The sequence below is a fragment of the Aulonocara stuartgranti genome, assembly GCF_965226115.1.
Source record: "Aulonocara stuartgranti genome assembly, chromosome: 14".
NCBI classification, from domain to species: domain Eukaryota; kingdom Metazoa; phylum Chordata; class Actinopteri; order Cichliformes; family Cichlidae; genus Aulonocara; species Aulonocara stuartgranti.
In genome coordinates, this window is record NC_138950.1 from 27,834,408 (window position 1) to 27,857,778 (window position 23,371).

General features: G+C 42.0%; 2 protein-coding genes across 7 annotated transcripts in view; both read right to left on the reverse strand.

The window, feature by feature from the left end:
* Positions 1-3,230, reverse strand: part of dner (delta/notch-like EGF repeat containing) — a 77,930-nt gene extending 74,700 nt beyond the window's left edge. The window contains exons 1-2 of the mRNA XM_082504212.1: positions 3,166-3,230; positions 541-1,630 (exon numbers count right to left, since the gene is read on the reverse strand). Of these exons, the coding sequence (XP_082360338.1) occupies positions 541-885 (345 nt within the window). The 5' untranslated portion in view covers positions 886-1,630; positions 3,166-3,230. The remainder of the gene's footprint in view (positions 1-540; positions 1,631-3,165) is intronic.
* A 1,014-nt stretch (positions 3,231-4,244) lies between these two features.
* trip12 (thyroid hormone receptor interactor 12) overlaps positions 4,245-23,371 on the reverse strand; it is a 45,270-nt gene continuing 26,143 nt past the window's right edge. For all 6 annotated transcript variants that reach the window (XM_082503182.1, XM_082503183.1, XM_082503185.1 and 3 more), the window contains 38 exons: positions 22,511-22,616; positions 20,359-20,495; positions 19,526-19,609; positions 19,347-19,442; positions 19,105-19,256; positions 18,856-18,891; positions 18,652-18,747; positions 18,465-18,557; positions 18,207-18,368; positions 17,997-18,065; positions 17,707-17,872; positions 17,055-17,172; positions 16,580-16,736; positions 16,183-16,336; positions 15,227-15,455; positions 14,946-15,064; positions 14,293-14,500; positions 13,839-13,939; positions 11,978-12,152; positions 11,715-11,856; positions 11,325-11,516; positions 10,988-11,139; positions 10,702-10,859; positions 10,471-10,544; positions 10,163-10,362; positions 9,413-9,540; positions 8,999-9,150; positions 8,664-8,806; positions 8,397-8,553; positions 8,179-8,277; positions 7,978-8,092; positions 7,523-7,677; positions 7,246-7,410; positions 6,865-7,029; positions 6,666-6,779; positions 6,332-6,426; positions 5,953-6,056; positions 4,245-5,823 (listed from right to left, as the gene is read on the reverse strand). In XM_082503182.1, coding sequence (XP_082359308.1) covers positions 5,627-5,823; positions 5,953-6,056; positions 6,332-6,426; positions 6,666-6,779; positions 6,865-7,029; positions 7,246-7,410; positions 7,523-7,677; positions 7,978-8,092; positions 8,179-8,277; positions 8,397-8,553; positions 8,664-8,806; positions 8,999-9,150; positions 9,413-9,540; positions 10,163-10,362; positions 10,471-10,544; positions 10,702-10,859; positions 10,988-11,139; positions 11,325-11,516; positions 11,715-11,856; positions 11,978-12,152; positions 13,839-13,939; positions 14,293-14,500; positions 14,946-15,064; positions 15,227-15,455; positions 16,183-16,336; positions 16,580-16,736; positions 17,055-17,172; positions 17,707-17,872; positions 17,997-18,065; positions 18,207-18,368; positions 18,465-18,557; positions 18,652-18,747; positions 18,856-18,891; positions 19,105-19,256; positions 19,347-19,442; positions 19,526-19,609; positions 20,359-20,495; positions 22,511-22,616 — 5,165 coding nt within the window. In that variant the 3' untranslated portion in view covers positions 4,245-5,626. The remainder of the gene's footprint in view (positions 5,824-5,952; positions 6,057-6,331; positions 6,427-6,665; positions 6,780-6,864; positions 7,030-7,245; positions 7,411-7,522; positions 7,678-7,977; positions 8,093-8,178; positions 8,278-8,396; positions 8,554-8,663; positions 8,807-8,998; positions 9,151-9,412; positions 9,541-10,162; positions 10,363-10,470; positions 10,545-10,701; positions 10,860-10,987; positions 11,140-11,324; positions 11,517-11,714; positions 11,857-11,977; positions 12,153-13,838; positions 13,940-14,292; positions 14,501-14,945; positions 15,065-15,226; positions 15,456-16,182; positions 16,337-16,579; positions 16,737-17,054; positions 17,173-17,706; positions 17,873-17,996; positions 18,066-18,206; positions 18,369-18,464; positions 18,558-18,651; positions 18,748-18,855; positions 18,892-19,104; positions 19,257-19,346; positions 19,443-19,525; positions 19,610-20,358; positions 20,496-22,510; positions 22,617-23,371) is intronic.

Consider the following 23,371-nt stretch of genomic DNA (forward strand, 5'->3'; position numbering starts at 1 on the left):
AGTTTTCGCTTGCATCGCACTGCTGCCGCTCTTCCCTCCTGTTGCCACAGCAACGCAGCACTCGTCTCCATGTCTCTGTGATAGCACATGCTTTGATTAAATCACCGTCGGCAAACAGCGGGGAGCACTACAACGCAGTGTACCCTCAGCCTAATCTAGTGTAAAGGCGCACGTAGAAATAACACGGACACATGATGCAGGTTTGTCACTGACGTCATCTTTGGTGAAGCCTCGATTATGATCCTAAAATAGCAGTGAAAGTTCCCACAACTGAAAACAATTAGTTATAATAACACAAGTGTGCACTAAACCAAACTAAACTACATTTTCCCACCGTGATTTTACAGAAAGTGACACAGCTGGTGCCAGTTTTCTCCACATGACCAACAAAATTGCCAAACTTGCACCGGCTACTCCTTGACCTCCACTTCCTGCTCACTAAGTATGTGAAATCTTCTCCAGCAAAAGCATCGCTTACGGGGACTGCTCACGGTCCATCGTGTGACAACACAGGTAGCAAAAGGTTAAAAAATTAAATACCTCACAGTTGCGTCCAGTGAAGCCCTGGTTACACGTACACGCGTACTCCCAGATGTCCTCTGGCCTGCCTGCCGAGGGGAGGAGGGCCAAGCAGAATCCCCCGTTGAGGCAGGGTCTGCCTTCGCAGGGGTCCGGACGAGGTGTCGCCTGGGTCGGGGTGGGCTCGGCCGGTGCCGGGGTGTCCGGGGCCAGCTGGAACGGAGAGGGGACGGCCCCGATGCTGCTGCTGTTGCTGCCGCTGGTCAGGAGCAGGACGGTGAGAAGCAGGGGGGACGTGAAGCTCCCTGCGTTCTTTGTGGGACGGCAACAAGGAACTGCCGGCACACTGAACACACTCATCCTCATCTTGATCCTCTTAGTCTGGTTTTCTTTTCTTTTCTTTGTTTAGGGGGGGGGGGGGGGTGCGGGGGAAAAGGTTGTGTGTTTCTTTTGCGCCTTTGCTCAGAGCTGCTGCTCCTGTTGACCGGGCTCAGCAGCAACTGAGAGGTATATGAGAAATGTGTGTGTGGTGTGTGTGAAAGGAGGAGAGAGCGAGAGAGGGGCGGAGGAGGAGGCAGGCTGGTTGGATGCTGAGGCTCAGCTGTGCGCGGGTAGAATGACTGAGAGGAGACTGGCTGATGGAGAGAAGGTAGGGATGCGAGAGGAGAAGGGGAGGGCTCTCTGCTTCTTTCTGCCTCCGAGTCACAGTGACGATGATTGCTGACGACACTCTCTCTCTCACACACACACACAAACACACACACCATCCTCCGCTACCCCCTCCTCATCATCATCACCAACTTCATGCACACTCCCTCTCCTGGCTTGCCTTCACTGTGCAGAAAAACAGTGAAGAGGAGCACTGCACCTTCCTCATTTAGAGTCTCATCATCCATATCCTCTTCTTGGAGTTTGGCCTCCAAGGAGGCAGGGAGGAGGGAAAGCAGAGAAGGAGGGGTTGGTGAGAAAACTCATCAGCTTTGCCAAAAGATTGGCTGCTTTCGAGTGATAACATTACCATAAGGGAGATAATGCACTCTGGGCTTGAATACTGCAAAATCATGCTGATCGAGTTTGGCTGGTATGCTCCGAAAACTTAATCCATAAAGTTCTATAACAAAAAAGTGTGCATAGATAAAACTGAAAGTAAGGGTTATTTAGGCCTCCCAAATCACAACAGCACAGACATGTTTAGAGCTGTTTTAAAATGAGTTCAAATCCCTTGCTTTTTAGCTTTAAGAGCATCAGTGAACTGTGCCAAGAAATGTGTTTAAAATGTTGCCATCAGTTCTCTTTTGGGGTAGATTTTACTTTGAGCAGACATATGATGCAGTTCTTTGTTGTTCAAAATCCTGCAGTAGGTGATTACAGTTGATCATGTTCATGTAGCGGTCGATGTCAAAGCCAATATATTGATTACAGGAAGTATGACAACCTGACAGCTGTGGACATAACGAAAAGACAGACATAGACTGTAAATAAAAAACGGACAGCACCTCAATGACATCACAGTCCAGCTGTTTCCATCTCTTTGAAGACAGAGATCAGCAGGTCTCACCGAGACCATTCGTTTCACTTTAAATTAAATTATAAATCGCAGAATCTGAAGCACCTGCTTTAAAAATAAGACTTCAAACGTAAACTCGAAAAAAGGAAAAGTTTACTGAGGTCATAAATCACGTGGAAGCGAGGCGGTCTTCAATTCAGTGTCCCGAATACCTCTCAATTCGCTCAGGTCCAGTCAAGGTTTACAGGACATGGGGAGCTGCAGTTTCTTATGAGGCCAAAATAAGAGACTGCAGTCTTCAGAGACAATAGCTGACTGCGACCACAAGATGGCAATAATCTACAGGATGGACGCTGCGTGCTTAGAGTTAGTGTGCTGTTAGAAGATGAACGTTTGCCCCAGTCCAGAGGTCGAGAGTGCTCAAGGTTATCATCAAGGATGTCTCTGTATAATATTGCATTCATCTTTCCCTCGACCCAGTCTAGTCTCTCGGTTTCTCTGCCATCACCATGCCACACTGTAGGGATGGTAATGGTCAGGTGATGATTGGTGCCTGGTTTCCTCCAGACCTGACGCTTGGCATTCACGCTAAAGAGTTGTTGTTTCTAATGGTCTGAGAGTCCTTCAGGTACCTTTTGGTAAACTCCCTGCAGGCTGCCATGTGGCGGCTTCTGTTTGAAGAGTCCTGGTGGTTACAGAAACTTTAATTTATGGATGATGTTGCCACTGTGCTTATCGGCACCTTCAGTGGTGCAAAAACTTTTCTGTACTCTTCCCCAGATCTGTGCCTCGGCACAATCCTGTCTCTGAGGTTTACACACAATTCATTGGTGCTCTTGTGCTCTTATGGGGATGCTCCAGAGATCCATTTTGAGTGTCGTGACAAAGGCTGTGAATCCTTATGTACATGTTATATATTTTTATAAATTTGCAAGAATGTTAAGCAATCGTCTTTCTACTGTGTTATTACGGGCTCAAGTGTCAAAGTTTGAAGTGAAAAACAAGTTTAATCTATTTTGGAGTAACATGACAGAATATGGAACAAATGAAGCATTGATGCACTGTACATCCAAAACTTTAGTATGAGGAACAAGAGATCGATACCTGCCTTTATCATGTACTCAAACTCTAGACCTTACCAGTGGTGGGCAACTCCAGGCCTCGAGGGCCGGTGTCCCTGCAGGTTTTAGATGTGTCCTTGAACCAACACAGCTGATCTAAATGGCTAAATTAGCTCATCAACATGCCCTGAAGTTCTCCAGAGGCCTGGTAACGAACTAATCATGTGATTCAGGTGTGTTGACCCAAGGTGAGATCTAAAAACCTGAAGGACACCAGCCCTTGGGGCCTGGAATTGCCCACCCCTGCAACTATACTGGCAACTCAAGTAAGGCTTTGAAAGAGACAAATATCCTAAGTGTCAGGGTTACCTTTGAATTTGAGCAGATCTTTTATTTATTACAAATATAATTTTTTTTTAGTCATCAAAACTAATAACATGGAAAGTGTAATTCAGGAGAAATATTAAAGCACACATCCGTTTCCTATGCCGTGAAATCAAAAGTTGTAACAGTCCTTGACCTTGTCCATAATGTAAGATTGATGCCGTCAGTCATTTAAAACAGCTGCAGGTTGTTGCAGCATGCTCAATGTGATCAATACAAAACCTTTCTGCTGTCTATGTCATCCTGGCCTCAACCTTCCCCATTTCCATAATGAATGTCCACTGGTGCCACTTGGTGCATTGTGAGGTGAAAATGTTCACCTCACAATGCACCAAGTGGCTCTGAACACTGGCATTACTGCAGGCACAGCTCGTGAAGAGAGGTTGACGTTTAAACATCAGTCCATGGAGATGTTTGTCAGATGAAACCAACATGTTTTGTTTTTACATTTTTAATCAATGAAACCATTTTCTACAAACAGACGTCCAAAATGGAAAATGGCTTTGTGTTCCAAACACATCTTATGCGACGTTAAATCTAAAGCTAAGCTCTTTTGTTGTCAAACCATGCCCAACAGGCGACCTGTAAATGGTTACCGTCTCCACAGCAAATCATTTCCACCAGGAAACCGTGGAGTCCTGTGATCCAGAATGACAGGTGTTGAAAAACATTGAGCTTTGGGGGAACCTCTGAAAACTGTTCAAGAACTATGAAATAACCCAGCTGGTTCCAACATGCCAAAGCAATGGCAAAGAGCATTAGTCAAACAGTAATATGAGTCAAACAGTTACTTTATTTATGTTCAGGTAAAAACATGAACCTGATGCAGTAAATTATTGCAGATCTTAGAAACCAGCACATGAACGTTGGGGCCAGGAGAGCATACAGTGGCGCCCTCCCCTGGCAACAGACTGCAGGTGCACACCACAGTTTGTTCCAAGCCAGCAGTGCAAAGAAAAAAAAAAAAAAACAAAAACAAAAAAAAAAACAAAACACTACAGCAAGAAATAAAGACAATATAGAAAAAAAAAGAAAAAAAGAAAAAAAAAAAGAGGTAAAGCAGACATTCCCACTTCAAACGGGGTGTGAAACTGCATATATATTTTATTCCAGAAAATGAACTTGAAATGCTAATCTGGCTATGAAACGATAAAAATGAGACCAGCCAAACTTTGTGCCCAGCTACATTATGTGTTGAGGGTTGCTCAGAGCTTGGTCTACCAAGATAACCCTACGCGTCCGGTAGGATCCAACAGAAAGACGCCAACTCTATTAAAATAAGAGCAAAAAAAATTTACCTGGTCAACACATTAGTTACAACTCTTCATTTGAGCTGAAGCTCTCGGAAATGAGGCCAGAACACAATCTCAGAAGGAGCAGAGGGAGAGAGAGCGAGGGGGAGAAAAAAAAAAAAAAAAAAAAAAAGATAATATGAGCTCATCACTACCCGCATTCAACCAACTGCAACTTTCATTTCCACAACTTGAAGCAAAGACACACTGGGGGGAGGGGGAAGCCGAACCAAATCAAAATAAAAAATTATAATAACAATGCAACACACGAACTGGGGGCGAATATAATACAGAACAGAACGCGAACAGTCGAACTGAGGGGGAGACGTGAAAACAAAGAGCTATTCTATCAAATGTGTAGAATGAGCAAAGTCTGCAAATTTGTCTGTACAAATGATCTTTGGAGCTAAAGTAAACCTAGCTTGCTCAATGGAACCCGCCCTCCCCGCTCCCCTTCCTCCCCCGTCACCCAGTGATGCTGTCCACCACTCTGGAGAGGAGACATCCCTTTTTTTTTTGTCTTTTTTGTCTTGTTTAAATATCACATAGCAATTTAAAATGTCACCCAGATGTTTTCATCTTTTTTAACATTACTCAACTACTGATATAAGATTTTACTCTCTTTATATTTTAAGTTCTGCGTCATGGAACACCCTTCCATTTTTCTTTTTTTTCCCCTCCTTTTTTTGAGAGACGGGGGCAGCAAATATATATTTAGAGTCTTAATTTTTCTGCAAGCTGCTTTCTCTAACAAGAAGGCTGTACATGTAGCCTTAATGTGTGTGATTACAAAAAAACTAAGGAGGAAGTCATGATTTCATCGGCTGCTGTAGAAGGCATTTTAATGTTGAGATGTGGCGAGATCAGGAAAGGTGGAAAGACTGCTGGCCCTCGCGAGCCGCAATCAACAGTTTCTCTCGCATGATCTCTATGCTGGAGTAGTCAGGCAGCTTCAGGTAGTTGACGCAGGTCATGACTGAGGGGAGGAAGTCGTCTGGATTCTCCGTCGACTCAAACGTCTTCCTCACAATTGTCAGAGGTGGGTTCAGGCTCCGGAAACCTGCCGTGCAAGGGCAACAGCGGGTGAGCGCGGGGCAGACTTGCAGTACAAACACATCCGAGTTTATTTGATTAAGAGTCACATGTCAGGCTCATTAAATGGTGTGCGTGTGTGTATGATGCGCCTCACCTCCGACAGGCAGTCTTGGGCTTCCTGTGACAAACTGCAGAAAGAGTCTTTGCTGTTCGGCATCGAAGCTGCTCAACACCTCAAACAGGAATCGAACTGCACGGCTGCAAAAACGGGATGAAATGGTTGAGAAAAGTTACTGTGTTACTAAAATGATCAAAAATACTCCTCTGCTTTGCAATGATGGTAAAACTGGTGCAACTAGCTGACTGCACTGTGGGTTCTGTTTACTAGAAACGAGAGTCACGATATTTCCAGTAAGAGCCAGGAATGTGGAATTGATCATGCTTTGCCACCATCAGCCAAATTCTTCGCATAAATACTGAAGAACGCTGAGATTTACAACGATCTAAAACTTAAGAGCCACAGACTGTCTCACCTGTCATGTGTGTATCCGTGATCCGGTCGACAACACTCCATCAGCGTCTTGACATCCCACGTCTCCGATTTACTGCCACACAGCAACTGGTCAAGCTAAATGTTAAAGTGAGAACGGAATGAGAAAATCCAAACTATGAGCACAGGATTTACTTTACCAAAAGTGTAAACAACTCGTGTCTATATTTGACCCATTTTTGTCTACCCTGCATTCCTAAAAACACACCGAGTGCGGCTGTAAGCAATGCTGACACACTGTTGAAAACTGCTGAATTTCATCATTACAGATAGATTTAAAATGACTACCACGCAGTAAACAAAACAAAGTTTCTTACCTCCTCTGGGTAGAAATACTGCAGGTGATGTAACGGGAAGACCGACTCAAACCCTTCCCTAAAAGACTCAAATTGTCTGGACACTCCTTCATTTAGAGTCCAGTACACCACCAACTACAGGGACAAAGCAAAACATTAAGAACAGTGGGGACGGGGGGAGGATTGATAAAAGCGTGGGTTGTTAGAAAAACTCAAATACCCTGAGGTACTCCTCCAGGTTGTAGATTGTGACTGGGACGTCTTTGCCGCCCTTTTTCAGCTCAATATTTGGGAATCCTGGAAGGGTGAAGTCCAAACCCAGGTCCTCCACTGAGCAGCCATTCATGTTCAGGCTCTCGAGAGCCTGCTGTAGCGTCTCCCTCGTCTGATGGAAACAAACGAGGACAAACAGGTTAGCAGAGAAAAGTGAGGGAGAACTGCTCTGGGTATAAAGTATGATCTAAAGGTAAGAGACACCAAAATATGTACAAAGAAGGGGGAGCACTACCAACAGCAGTATCTCTAAGTAAGTTTAGAGGCATCGTTCCACAGAACAATACTCTGGGCTAATTTCATTAAACACAAGCTCTCTGCGCTCTACCTGTGATCGGTCTTGCTCCAGCCTCTTCTTTTGGCGGATAATATCCTCCAAGTGTTGGATTGACTTGGCAACACCGGGATCAATGTTCACCAGGTCGTGGGAGCTTATAGACATCTCATGCCGTAGCATCCACTTATAAAATGGCAGCCCCAAGGGCAGATCCAGCTAAAGACGAGGAGGAGGACAGGATCAGGTCAGAAAGTTTGTTTTAACATGTAAATGTTTACAGCCTCCGCATGCTAAACGGTGTGCAAGAGATGAAAATGGAGGCCGTTACCAGTCTGAAGTCCATTATGGCTTTAGCCATTAGCTTTCCTAAGAAACGGAACTTCATTTTGATTTTGGCTATGTGCGCTGGTTTGGTCGTCCTGCCGAAGGGAACAGCAAACAGTCCTCTGGAGCTGAACATGTACTTGGTTCCCTCTTGGTTTCCTGCAAAACAAGAAGGCGGTCACTGAAAGTTAATACAAGATACTGTAACATTAAATATGAATAAAAATGCATTTCTCGCTTCCAGTCATATCTTCTTGGGAAAACTGATCAATTAAAATCAGTGGCCCCTAAATAACGACATCCTTCAAAAACCAAACTTAAGCACTTTCATTAACGCCTGACTAATGAGATGAAGACTACCTCGATAATGAGTTTTGTATTAACAGACTCGCGTCATTTAACAACACTTTTCATCATTTCCCGCACGTCTGTTCACAGTTGCAGGATATAAGCTGGTACCTTTTGGATTGGCCAGAGTAACCTCTTCGCCTCTCCAAAGACCAAGATCGGCGCGCTGAAGCTCCTGAGACACCAGAGCGTAGAACTCCTGAGTGGGACCGAGACCTGTGCCCACCTGAAAAGGAGAGGGAAAACAAAGTCCAAACTTTCCTCCTATTTTCTTTCAGAGTTTGAGTATTCAGATACGAGAAACTTAAATACCTCATTCTCATACTGAATCTCGAGCATTGCCCTGGAGCTGCCGAGATCCTGCATCACAGACTCTGCCTGTTTTAGGAGCTCGTCGCGGTTTATCGTCCTCTGAAAACACAGCATAACAGAGGGAATCACGTGATCACATTTAGCAGGTCACACGACACAAGATGTGGATTCCAAGGTAGAAAAAGTACAGCACAATGCTTCGAAGTAACACACTGCACCTTTTTCCTGTCCAGACGTGGTGCAACTCTGCTGTCCTGAGAATCTGACTGGTTGATCTCCGGGTTTGTGTCCAACAAGCGCTGCATTGCTCTGTCACGGTCAAAGGCGGTTACATAGAATAACATCTGCCGAGTGTCAAAGGGGAAGAAGAAGGGGCTGCAGAGGAAAAGAGAGAGAAAAGTGTGTTACTACAGCCAGGCAACAACCCCAACAAATGTAATCTTGGCGTTGCAAAACAGATCACAGACTATTCTTGTGAAACTTACCAGGACTTCCCAAGCTCAATGAGCCACGTGGGGATGTTCCCAGTCATGATGACCAGAGGGTCTTGCAGCTGACGATTGGCTTTGGCTGTCAGTTTACTGTTAATGAACTCATTGGTAGAGATAATTTCCTTACACGCAGCGTTCTGTACAACAAAATAAAATATTAAAGTCAATGTTACTGGAATATTTTATGTCCCAACACAATGAACAATCCTAATTGTGTAAAGGCCTGTGAAAACATTTTCTTAAGGACGATATTTGGTGTTCAAAACTCTATCAGAAACAAACACACACTAAGTTCCTCACTGTCAGAATCCTGTCCAAAGGAGACTTACATCATACAGGTAGAACCAGTATCTACTGATGGAGTGCAGGACCCTCAGCAGCAGGATGACCTCTAAAGAAGGGTCATCAAAAGTTATGGTCTCTGGTGGCTCCGAAGTGAGGTATGTCTCTAAGGGATTGATGACGCTGGGACATACACCATCTGGGAGCAATGGGAATAGTTTTAATCAAAACATACACATTTAGATTCAGTAGAAACTGAACAATAAGACCACAGATCCGCTCACTTGCTTTTTGATTTCACAGTTAAACTTTGCAAAGGTGACATCAAATGTCAGATGTACAAGTCTGTGTGGCCTGCTTGACATTTCAATGTCAGTGACATCAAGTATTTCATAGTCAGCAGGTGAGGTTTTAATGTAAAACGAACAAAGCCTTACTCCTGAGATATCCAAAATTCTCACCATGCCACAGCTCATCCTGCTTCTTGGCGTTGCGGGGTGAGGTTTTGGTGGGAGCAGTCTGGGCTCGGCCTCTCTTGCCACCCACAGCATCTTTGCTTCCATCCTCGTCCTCCCTCACAGGCTTATACCTGTTTACAGGATAAAAGAGAAAATGGTCTCCATGCTTTAAGAAAAAAAAACAAAAAAAACCATGTACAGTCCCAGTTTTACTTCTAAAAGGCCACAGAGAAGAATACGTCTTTGAAAAGCGGGGCATCCTGGTGTGTTGCAAGCCTCTGTAAAGGATCTTCACTGGTTTTAAGTGGCTGTTTCATGCCTTTTCCCTGTCACTCTGACCTAGAGCAACTAAAGCAGTAAACTCCAATATTTTAAACAACAAACAATGGATTGGATTTATATAGCGCTTTTTAAGGCACCCAAAGCGCTTTACAATGCCACTATTCATTCATTCTCACATTCACACACTGGTGGAGGAGAGCTACAGTTGCCCTGGGGCAGACTGACAGAAGCGAGGCTGCCATATCACACCATCGGCCCCTCTGGCCAACACCAGTAGGCGGTAGGGTAAAGTGTCTTGCCCAAGGACACAACGACCAGGACAGAGCCCGGGTATCGAACCGGCGACCTTCCGGTTACAGATGCACTTCCCAACCCCCTGAGCCACGGTCACCCCCCCCCAAACCCTTTAAGAGACTTTGAATCTTGATTGTCATGAGATATTTAGTTGGTATAAAAAGTGGTTATTTATACCATATTGTGTGTGTTTTGGTCCAGATGCCAGCTCGGCCAAGTGGGTTTGCCTCATCATCTGTTGACTCCCGTTCTTCTTCTGCCTGCAGACTATACTGCCGCACAGCCTGGTACACCGTCATGTTGTACGGTAGCAGGTGGTCACCAATGTAGAACTGCAGTCTGTGACGTACGCTGCCTGAATTCAAAAACTGAGCCGCCTGAGTAATCAAGAAATCACATAGGAGGGATTAAAAAGATGCATATCTACAGAGGATTATATAGAAGCACACGCACAACCATTATTTGGCATGAATGGAATCGCATACCAGTGATTCGTCTATTTCATCATCTGAGCCATCATCATCACTGTCTTCGTCTTCTTCCCTGATTCGGCCGTATCCTGTGGAGACAAGATTTTAAATTTACAATGCAACCTAACAGCGAGTTCTGAAAAATGGCTAACAGCTGAAAAACGTTTGGTCTCTTGGACAATGCAAAGTGCCCTGCAGTGGGGTTGAAGCACAAGTTGACATAAACATTCTGCAAATGTCTCTCACCTCTGACAACAAGATACCGCTCAATGGCTTGCACCAGAGCCAGAGGGTCGATCTTTACAGGTCCCCCTTTCCACTGTTTAACATTAGTGCAATCTGGGTGTCTCTGCAGCTGACACTTAAGCTGATGTGTGTTGAAGAACTTGAGTGCCTGAGACCCCCTGAGGAGAGAGTGGGAGATTCATATCAATTAAAAAAAAAAAAAAAAAAAAAAAAAAAAAAAAAAAGAGTACACCACACCAAAATGTGCACAAACAGCTGGAAACAAAATGTACGTAAAGCCACAGACCTGCTGCCATTGCCGTTGCCACTGGGAAAATCGTGCACCTTGACAGGAAATTGCTCCATTTGGCTCAGACAGCTGTTCATCTTGTGCACCATGGCCAAGTAAGGTGCATTCTCAGCTAGATCCAGGCGACCTATGGGCTCCATTCCTGGAGGCTGAGACAAAATGAGGGAATTTAAAAATAAAAAGTTAGAAACAAACCCAGCAAACATGCTTCCACCATCTTCCTGTAAAACACATTTATTAGAGGAAACCGTTGATTCTAAAAACAGATCACTGCAGAACTTTCAGACTTGAGCAGAATAAGATAATTTAACAATAATATATGTTTTAGTCTCACCGGACAGCCACCGAACACATGGAGGAACCTTTTGAGCCGCACATCACGACTCAGCAATTCTCTGTCTGTGTTGGCGGTCAGGTAGACCAACAGCTGCTTCACCAGCCCACTGTGCTGGATCTCAAAAGACGACACATCAGATTCTGACACAATACTGGAGATCTCCACTAAGCACTCCATACCACCGTCCACCTGTGAAATGCATCAGATGATAAAATATTTCAGGTATGGGGTTTAACTATTGATAGTTACTTTGTACTCAACAAGTACAACTACCATCTTCTTCTTGGAATACATCTTATAACTTTAAAACCTCAAACAAACCAACCCTGTACAAGGTGTTGCTAGCTGTTCAATAACTTCTTTTTCGAGGTAGCGCTCATGTTTTACCTGGAGGTTGAGTTGCTCGGTGGCTGTGCAAAGTCTCTGGAGGACATTCAGTGCAGGGTTGCTGCCATCCACATTTTCAGAGTTGAAGTAGCGCTCCACAAACTTAGTCGCTTGGTCTTTGATCCAGGCCTTAATTTTGTCTCTACAAATGACAAAATAAATAATTCACTTGTTAAGGACGATGGTTTAGCCCACGACGGGAGATTTGGATAATATAGGAGTAAAGACAAAGCTAAGCTGTCTTCGTTAACTCACAACCGTACCGGTTATTTGAAATTGAGTCCTTGGGAGGGGCCCTTGCGAGGCCACTCACTCCTGCTGTGCGCGAGGGCTCAGAGTTGGCATTGTTGGTCTGAGCACCCAGCTTGCCCCATGTCTTGGGATTGAGACTGGCCAAGAAGGATGATTTGGGTGACTGAGTACTGGTAGGGCTCTTAGCTAAAAGGAAGAACAGGAGAATTATCAACTAATAACATAAAAAATATTTGATTATTATAGATTTAGCTCATTTGGGGTTGGTTTTGGGTTTTTTTTTTAATAATACAAAAAAATAAATAAAAGGATTATGACTAAACAATTCAGTGTACCAAAAGTTACTGTACACCAACAGGTTCTGATCAACACTGTAAATATTAGCCGGCAGGTATTACTTTAACACAGGGATGTCAAATGTACAGCCCTACAATTATATCCGACCCGCTAGATAATTTCATGTGTCAGTTATTAATGGTACGTTTGTACATAGGAGCCGAAACTTCAGCCCTGCTGAGAATCCATGCAGGCAGGGGGTGGGACTTTATTTTGATGGGCAATCCAACCAATCAAATGCAAAGACAGACTGGGATCATCCCATTGTGTGAAAAGGAGGAAGGGAGGTAGATGTTCCCAAGACAGCATGTGTAGTGGTGCAGACCAGCTACACAGAGAGACAGTCAGGAAATGAAGAAACGAGCACAGGCTACATGACATTAGGAGCTGGATAAAGTGATACATGCTTTTATTTTCAGCCATTTTCCATTGTGGAGGACAAAAAGTATTACATTCACAGTTCAGTGTTAAGTATTACATAAAATAAATTATATAAAGTGTCTTTGAATGGAAGAGATGCAGAAATGTCTGCATGTGGCACAGAGCCATGGCTCAGTGTTTAAATGAGTCTCACAGCTAAGGAAGTCATTTATAATTCTTAACTTCTTTGATCTGCTGCTCACCACAAGCAAGCACAAGCAGAAGTTCTAGACTTGACTGTATTTTCAAAAGTTTTACAACTTTTCCTACTAATAAAAAACCTCCCTCATGGCTATTCATACTATACAAAGTAATTGAGCAATAAACAATTAACCTGTTGAACCCCAATGCCCCCAGAGGTGAAAGGGAGAACATCTGGTTTTACTCCCAGATCTGTAATTTAATACAGATCTCAGAATCTCAGATAAAAGCCCACAAAACGGATTCAAAACCACTAAACCGCTAAAAAAACCAAATGACCAAAGAGCAGGTAAACAGATTCCGCAAAAAGATGCAAACACAAAGTGGGCTTGTTTACCCGACGGCGCGTACACAGATGTGCCCCCAGGAGCTGAAAACCGACATTTCAGAGATTCTGAAACCGCAAGTTTCGCACCCTCTGACAAAAATTCACTGAACCAGCAGCAAAAGAAGACGTTTGAAAAAACATTGTCATGAATTTTATCTTACCCTTGTATTAACAGGGAAAAAACAAAAACAACCAACCAAAACAAACAAAAGAAAAATCCACACCACACTTCCTGCACAGCTCTCTTGCTCTCAGTGTGCTTCCAGATCACTTTTCCATCAAAAATAGATGATGATATTTTTCTGCCTATTTTGCTTGCTTGTTACGCGCCATTCTGCATTGTGTACAGTGTTGACAGCACCTAAGATCAAAGTGAGCTGCATGTGGCCTGCAAATGTTTGACACCCCTGCTTTAACATATGCATCAAAACAGTAACAAATGTGCAAAAAACACGTTCAAATAATATTGTCAATCTGTATAATATAATTAGTCTCATACTGATCTGAGTTCAAGAGTATGGTTCAGAACTTTTTCAACAAAATTATTGTAACATATTTGTGTCTCAAAGTGTGTCTGGGACACTCACCCTGATTGTCTACTTTATCATCATCTCTTGGTGGCGAGTACTTGGGCCTTCTAGGTCCTCTTTTAGGTAGTCGTTTCCTTTTTAAGACATCACTTAACCGCCTATGTGCAAGAGAAAGTTATTTATTTCATGCTCTTGTGGTTATTTATAAAGATATTTGCTCTTCCATTAACTACAGACATACATACATACCCTATAATGCTTTGATAAATAGTAACATGTATTAATTGCAGACAATATACATTATCTGTGCTCTGTTTACATTTTTAAGTAGTTGAGCAACTATTTGACAACAATATTTGCTCTTAATGACTTAATTACTTTGTGTTTATGAGCTTTTCTTCCAAATACACACTGGATGTTTGGCTTTGCTAAAAAAAAAAAAAAAAAAAAAAAAAAGGTATATCGTTTCCTTAGATAGCCAAACCAAAGCCACATATGGCCTCAAACTTACCCTTGAGGGCTGAGGTCCAGCGAGTCGTCCATGCTGTGCTGGAAGCTGGGTGAGCCCAGGTCAGGAGTTGTATTATTAGCAGATGTGGTGGATGCAGTGCTGATGGTGGTAGTGCAGAGACTGGCGGTGCCACTAGGGCAAGCCTTTGGAGGACTAGTGACCAAAAAGCTCTCAGACTCTGCCAAATTCTTCACTTGGTGCATGACACCTTGAAGACAAAAAGAAAGTATTGCAAAAAAAAAAAAAAAAAGCCTTAAAAGAAGCACAATACAGAGCTCCACGCCAGCATAGAGCTCTGGCTGAGGACTGGGACTCAATTCACATTTCAGGTAATTCAGGGAATAATGCATCAGGGGAAAAAATGCAAAGGAAACCATTAGCATCAATGCACCATTGCCACACTTGCAATATAGTAAGGTTTTAGGTAAAGTCAGCCTTAACTGTCACATTTTACTATCTTATTTTAAAAAAATCTTTGCATTTAAAGCTTTAACAATTTGCATCCACAAACATTAATTTAGCTATGACATCATACGAAAAAATAACACAAAGTGACAGCTTCAGAGCATACTTCTTTTACAAAACGCTTATACTGTCTTATTGGTGTGATGAACAGATAAGAAACCACAGTTCTCCATGGGATCATACACTACCTTCTCTTCTGAAATAAACACTGAAAACATCTGGGAGCTTCTGCATGAGGATCTCAGCCATCTGCAGTGAACCCACTACAATCTTCAAGTCCTGACTAGATAGCATGGAGGCAATGTGACTGTAGAAATAAACACAAGACAAAGGTCAATTTAATTTAAAATCCCAACACTGGCCCTGTTGTTTCTTTAAAATTCTTCCTTTCCAACATCTTTAGCCTACTGTAAGACCACAACCAGATTTAATATCAGTGCTAACAGGAGCCAGTAGCCTAGACTCTTACCTGGACACAGCATGGTTCCTCAGCACATCCTTCAGCAGCTCTGCATCAGCAAAGTAGATGATCCTGAGGATGGCTCTAAGGCACTTGTGTCTGACAGCTGGGCCAGCTGATGAGCTGTACACCTCATACAAGACCCCGAACAGAGTTTTGATAAAGCACTTTGCCAGCTCAGGGTCCTCCTTCATCAACTGGGCTCGTGCATCTTCACGACGGACCTCTTGGTGGCTGCCTAATGATAGACATGGAACGGGTCAGATTAATGCCATTAACCATATGCACTCAATAACTGCATAATGATAAAATGAAATATTTCAGGGGTCTGTAGTAGAGTATAGTAGTTGTTTAGTATATACCTCACTGTTTGGGTCATAGTTTAGTTCTCTTTTTGCTGTGGCCAATTAGGAAGCTGTAAAGCCCCCCCCCCCCACACACACACACACACTATCCTTAAGCTATAATAACAGCAGTAGCTACAAAATTTAAGTTTAGCTAATGTGTCCGACCATACTAGCACTAGCTGAACTATTGTTATTGCCATTTTTCTGAGTAACTGTTAAGCTTACAGTGTGTACTGAAGCAAACAAATTCAATTTCAATGAAGCATACCAAACAATCTGGGGCAAATGCTCGTGCTGCTGCACCACTAAAACATTGCATTTAACAACGAAGGAATTGTTTCAGGGAATTTTTTTTGCTTTTATTTTTTGGGCCGTTAACCTGTCACTGTTAGAAATATAGCTGTGCGACTCCAAGCTGATTATAGCTACCACCCTCACAAGACAAAAAATAAATAAATCTTCATTCATTAGGCACTGAGAGCTTATTTAGATTTTCAAAGGACTTTTCCTTTTACGAGCCTAAAATAAGTCAACCCAAGGAGTTTGTTCCCATTCTATTCTCTGCTAAAATACACTCGTCTTCACACATATCTTCGTCACATATCATTAGTAAAATACCTGTGTTGGGGTTAGCAAGAGGGTTAGGTTTCCTCTGGATACCACGTGCTGTTCCTGTGTCTTCATTGATCTGCTGCATAGAGTTGAAGTCAATTGTGTATACGCGGCCGAGGGTTGACAAGCTGATCTCATCTTCCCCGTTCTGGTGGGCTGTCTGCAGAGCAAGACAACCACACCCAATATCAGTGAGAGATATACAGATCTATACCCACACATGATCCTAACACATTAAATATTCTGACACAAGGTTTAAAAGTCGACCCATTATTCATTCTTTAGTTATCCTTTATTGTAGCATCCTACTAAATCATTATAATATATTACAAAATAAATAAAATTTCAACAATGACTAAACTGATATGACATAACATAATAATAACAACACAGTAATGTGTACCTCAATAATGCGGCTGTCAATGCGGTTGTAAGGATGCCACAGTCCCCGGTCATCCCTCCACTGCCAGATTGCTCCCTCTGTTGTCTGGACACTGCCCTTCTTAAGCATTACATCAACTGCAAAGATGCCTTCTCTGGGCAAGCAGGGCATCAGCTCACTGAAAGGGAAAATACAGAGGTTACCCAATGCAACAAAAATGTTATAGACAAAAATGCCACAAAGTAATAAGCTGTTGTTTTAAGGAAGATTCCTTAAATTACATGAGAAAGATATGCACGTTTACACACACACACACACACACACACACACACACACACACACACACACACACACACAGAGAGAGTGTTAAAACACACTGACGCCCATAGTTTTGATAAACTATGTGCAGCAAACAAAATAAAAACATTGCTCAGGTGTCTGTATGTCTGCTAGTCTTTAATTTTTGCCACACTGCCCAGTGTGACCTTAACAATACCATATGAGTGAGGTCAGCTCGTAGAGCTCCTGGGGGCTCCGGGGTACCAGTTCAATCTGTTCCTGGCAGCTGCCATTTGACGCTCCACACAAAAGGAAACGCAGAGTTTCTGCTATGTCTAATTAGAAGAGAAAAAAAGATAAAAACAAACATTTTCTCTGTTAAGTGTTATGTTTCAAGTTCATACACACCATAATAACACTACTGATAAAAATAAATCAATGGGTTGCGCAATGAATAAAATAAATTAATTTCAAGACATGGCAATTCTTTTTAAATCATTTACAAAGAGCCATAGGACTGCAAACGTTCACAAAAATAGCATTAAGTACATGTTTAGTGTCACATCTGTTTGGTTTGCTGGCAAATAAAGACTGCAAGTTCACAAGATGAGAAACAGAAAATGAAAAGCTTTATCATGTAGGTTGATGTAGCTGTTAGCAGGACCACTATTGACAGGCAGTCATAATTTGGATTTCAGTAATTTTGTGGGGGGAAACAAGTTACCAAACTGTATCTAGTAACTAGCACGTCTTAAATCTATTAAAAATATCCTATCCCGTAAAGTAAATACACTGTAAAACCAAAAAGGAAAAAGCCAATACTGTCAGGGGGCCTACTAATGTGTGGCCTATGTGCAAATGTTACTCACTCTGTTTCATAAGCTGGACTGCCAGGCATGGACAGTTGGAGCACATAAGTGAAAACATGCGCACAACCATGATGAACATCCCTGAGCTGAGCACAGGAGGAGTCACTACCAACAGCTGCTGGATGTTTGTCAACAGGTCCCTTGATGCCACCTCCTGCAACAGGTTCTGTTGATTTGAACGGAGATGCATAAATGTACATTAAGAGGGCATGTGGACTACAAATCTCTAAATGGCAAGAAACAACTGAAACAGCAAACATGGTCTACCAAAAACAAACTGAGGTACAGACCTCTTCATGCTGAAAGTTGTCCACCAGTCTGGCGAAACAGAGACAAGTACTTTCAACTGACTTCTTATCCTAAAAAAGGCAAGAGAATAAATGGTGGATAAGTAAAAGATTTACCACATTAAATAAATGACCTCACTGCTTGACCCAAATCAGACGTAATGTACCGTTGTTGCTAATGTCAGATCAGTATCCTTTATATGAAAACTGTACCTGATGAGTAAGTCTCTGAGTCAACAGTGGCAGAGAGTCAGCAACAAAGTGGAACTCATCTGGAGTAATGCTCTGGCAGCAGTTGGCTGCAATAGCCAAGGCATTCCTCTGAGCATTAATGCTAAAGAACTCCAGGTACAGGAGGCAGTCAGCAAGCCCACCCTATAAGGGATGACAGGTGAGGATCATTACGACTAAATGCGGCTAGCAGAGAAAAGACAAATTAATGGCACAACAAAAAGACAGCGTAACACTTACGGCCTGCAAAATGGCTTTGCTGTGTCGCCTTGACAACATCTCCAAGGCAGTCAGGGCCTGCTCTGCTACGTCAATGAACTGAATCACCTGAAGCTGCAGACAAGAAAGTCGAACAATCCATTAGCATATGAGAAGGTCACTGTTATGAATTAACAAGTGATTACTGACAGAAAGTGCCATGCTTTACCTTCTCCAGGAAGACAGGAATGGCATCGACCACCACAGCAGAAGATCGAGGGAGGGCCTCCATCATGTAAGTGAGTGCACGCGAGGCATGGTTCATCTGAATGCACAGAGCAATGATGTGAAGATAATCAGTTGCATGACCCCCCCCAAACAAAAAGTAAATAAACCAACGACATTTACAATAACAGAAGCCAGTCATACTCACAATATCAAAGTTATGCTCCATTTGTAACAGTGTAATCTGCGAAAGAGCAAGCAGTTACATGGAATTAAATAGCATACATGTGAAAAAATAAAAAGTAACTGATTTTCTGTCAACCAATATTTACATTACACATAACTGTGGGAGGAATTTTTCCCTGTAAAACAATGAATAGGTGAGACACTGCTTCAAAATCAGGAAACAGGGCTGTGGAGTACAGGAAGCTAAACAGCCAAAGAAAATAGGACTTACCAAGGCAGGAACGACACTTTTCACAGGAAATCCACCAAGTGTTTCCTCATTGCCCATCACAAGCAACTGGCACATTTCTATTGCGGCTTGGAGTTGCTGAGACTCGTCACCTGTGGCCTGGAGGCCTTGCAGAAGCTGTTGAGCCTTGGAACCTGAAAACAAGGGAGCGATTTTTTTTTTTTTATTAAAATATTTTGAGTGCAACAAGAACGCTGATGTCAATGTTAGAAGACATTACTCACTGGCTCCACTGCCTATGGTCCTGTGAAAGAGTTGAGACATGCGGGGTCCCAGGGGCCCAAAAAGATGTGGAGGGAGACCTCTGGCCTCTAGTAGAGCTAAAGGACATACAAAGCTTTATGTATTAAAAGGTCAAATATTTTTTGTAATATGAGAAATCTCTAAGGTGGTTTTAACATACCTTGAAGCCTTCCCATTTCAGAATCATCAGACTCACTCTCACCAGAGGTGGTCATGCCCACTGCTCCAGCAACCGAGCTTGACGCTGGAAATAAACCGTAAAAATTCATATTTTAATTTTTTTTTATTGAAGTGAAAACAATGTATTAAATGGCCATAATTGTGTTAAGTTTTCATCTTCACATAAATGAATGGAAATCTGAATCATCTTAAGATAAGATAGAACTTTATTAATCCCTCGGGTGGGTTCCTCTGGGAAATTCGATTTCCAAAAAGCACAGCACCGACAGAAGTTACAGAATACAGAGACAAATATAAATAAAATATACGAAGGGGATAAATAGAATAAATAGGAATAAAAATACAAGTGAATTGCACATTTCAAGTATTTAGGTCTATTGCACCATTGACTATTTACAAAAAGTATTGCACAAGGTATTGTACAGTGAGGTGAAGAGGCACTACAGCTTAGTCGTTCCCCCCTCCTTTGTCCTCCTGTTTCTCCTCCCTCTCCCCTCCAGAGAGGAGTTAAACAGTTTGATGGCGTGTGGGACAAAGGAGTTTTTAAGTCTTAAGCTTAATTGAATAATGAAGTGAATAATTAACTGACATTTTCAAACTGCAATGTGAGTTATTATAAAAACATGGTGTTAGTTAGTCCGACTTTTCTAGTCTATAATTATGAGAAAGATCGGAGCAGAAATCTTAGTAGTTCACCTTTTACTTTAGAAAAACCTCTTAGTACATGTTCAGCTACACCCCAATCACACATCATTCCAACATTTGAGTTATTTCTGGTTGCAATAAGTAATCTTAATTTGTTAGCGAAAGTACCTGAAGCCCCTTGTGATGCATCATCAGTGCGAGCGGCTGATGAGTTGGCCCCATCTTGGTTGTTGTCGGAGTCGGCCATTTTCTCCTGTCGGCGAGCGTCGGCTGCCCCGCGCTTGCCCAGGCCTGAGCCCCGCCGACTGTTACATGCGTACAAAGAGACTCTGATTATTATACTTTTATAGTGTCAAACTCCAATGCATTCTGTATCATACGAATACATAGCAGTGGTTCCCTTGGCTAGTGATTCTACTATGGTAAATTTGGATCATGCAACTGAAACAGAGGCTTCCATGCATAGTTATTGCCCTTTTATCAAATGCACGTTAGAAGTTTTCATGTTAAACTCATGGGCATACTGCCAACCATGTACATTGTGCAGGATTGTTGTGCCACCTCATGTTGTAAAGGGTGGTAAAATAAATTGGGGTCAGTTGGTCTGATCTATAAACACAATGAAATACCAGTTTGTACCTTCTGTGATGGAGACATTTTTCCCCAAAATGCCAATTTGCAGACCTAAATATTGATTATTTAAAGCCACTCAGCTGATACAAGCTGCTAACCCGTTCAGCTTAAATGAACTCTAAACAAACACAATGACAGCATTTGCACAAAATCGTTTCAGCCTTGATGTTTGTTGTTGTTGTTTTTTTGTTTTTTTACTGAAATCATAACAACAGACTTTGAGTAGTTTTTTTCTGTTTTGATGAGAAGTGGCTTCACATCCAGTTCAGTCTGGGTGGAGCTCTGCTACTGACAGACACTGGAGCTGATGAGGCGTGTGCTTTAAAATAAAATATCATTAGACCAAGCAGATTTTAAAATGGCAACATTGGTGTAACATCATGAAATAAAGCAAGGGATCTTTAAGTTTTCATCTTTTGTTATTTAAAAGTTTTAATATGCAAACTGATAAAAAGTTTAAACTCAACCCTTTGGCCACCCATCTGAATAAAGCAGTCACACTAGCAAAAAAGGCATCAGTTAGGTCCCAGTAGACTACAACCAAGAGTTTAATATATGTAAGCTAAGGTGTTTGGGTGAGTTGAGTCCAATGAATGAAAAAAAAAAAGAAAAAAAAAAAGTTTAGCAACTACTTACCATGATTAGTCATTACCGTAATATAGTAAACATTCCAACCTTAAAGAGGACATGAAACACTACATATATAAAGGCTAATTTACATCATGGAGCCCTGCTCTCAAAAACTGAAATAGATACAATGTAGACCTAGATATAACATAACATAGATACACTGTCTGTGAACTGATTGCATCATCTAGGGGCTGTACAAGTGATTTTTTTTTTTTAGTTTTAGTGTCCTTATTCTCACGAAGGTTTCTGTCTCTGGTTAGCTAACATAAACTAATAGAAGTCTATTAGCCGCAAACCAGCCGACCAACCACATGACCCAGCGTTCTGTCCTGACAGAACATGGCACTACACATGTTCTCAAATCTTTAAGCGCTTATTTCTTAAATTCAGCTTCACAGACAGCATCACATTTGTCAATTTTTGAGAGCAGGACTCCAGGATGTAAATTATCTTTTATATTTTTAAGAGTTTAATGTCCTATTGGGGAAATAGAAAAGAAACAGAGGCGGTAGAAGAAATGGCATAAACTAGCAGATGTGTGTTTTGTTTTTTTTTAGTAAAGCCTATTCTGAAATGCCAACTACTGTTGGCGTTTGGCACCTTAGCCTCTGTGAGAGTTCTGCAGGTGCAGACAGAGGCACAAAGAGGTCCAAGCAGCACAATCCTTGGTCTGCTTTGGGCGATCTACAGGAAGAACTTTGTAGGACAAAAGGTACCAACCAACACTTGACCATAAGTGGACCAGGTGAGGGACCCTCAGAGACAAAGGCACAGAAAGGCCACCACTAATGATCTGTCTGCAGATAACCTTTATAGACCAACTTCTAGACAGATATTCCTGACCAAAAGGCTCTTTTCATCATTCTGGCTTAAGAGAAAAGACTGACAGCACAGCACTAGGTCTCATCATTAAAATTAGACTGCAATCATTTTAGATGCTGAATAAATCATGAATATGCATTTCTTAACTTTAGTATAGCTTCAATGATGTGCACATTCCTTAAAAATAAATATCCAGAAGTAACATGCATTTTTGTTTTTTGTCACTGTAGTGTACCTGGTGCTGGCACAGGAGCCCGTGGTCTTCTGGCGTGTGCTCCGCCGAAAGTTGGGGAGCTCTGCTGGAGGAGACTCGCTGCGCTTCTTAGTGGATTTTCTCAAACCTAAAATAGAAAACAGTGATTATAACTTTTGGACTGGGCCCCAACAGTGGCATCAAATTCTTTCATTTAAAAACATCTTCTACAGGAGGTGAATCAAATTTTTTAATTAACCCTTTAAGACCTACCATAGAACCAAGTCCACCAGAGCTGATATTATATTTTTACATGCTGTAGTGCCATTTTGGGAGCATTTCAAGTTGATATACATCAATACAACCATTATAGCCCAGATTTTAATAATATGTCTGCATTAAGTGCATAGTAATTATATAAATTGCAAAAAAGTGCAATAACCTACAAAAAAATTGAAAATCATTTGTTTTTTTAAACATATATTTCTAGTTAGAGAAATTTAAGAGGCCTATCTCTAAAAATTGTAAATACAAAAAAGTTGCACAAAATAGATTCCCACCACAGGAAATTTATTTTGTGTCTTCATAGTTTTATTTTTACTGCAGGAAAAACGAAAATAAATATTATAATGCAAATTTGCAAAAAAGCAGCATATGCATCAAAATAAACTATTTCCAGCAGTGCAATATGAGTCCTAAGCATCCCAGAAACTACACAGAAAGTTATAAAGTCAAACATAACTTTTAAAAACACCAGTAAAGGCTCACGAGGCCCCGATGGTAAAAAACTACATTTCCGTGAAAATGACGTCACTTCTGGTTTCGGGCAGGTAATGGCGGACGTGAAAGTTCGCTCTGACGTCTATTCCAACGTAGGAAGTGTTATGAACAGCTGATCGGATT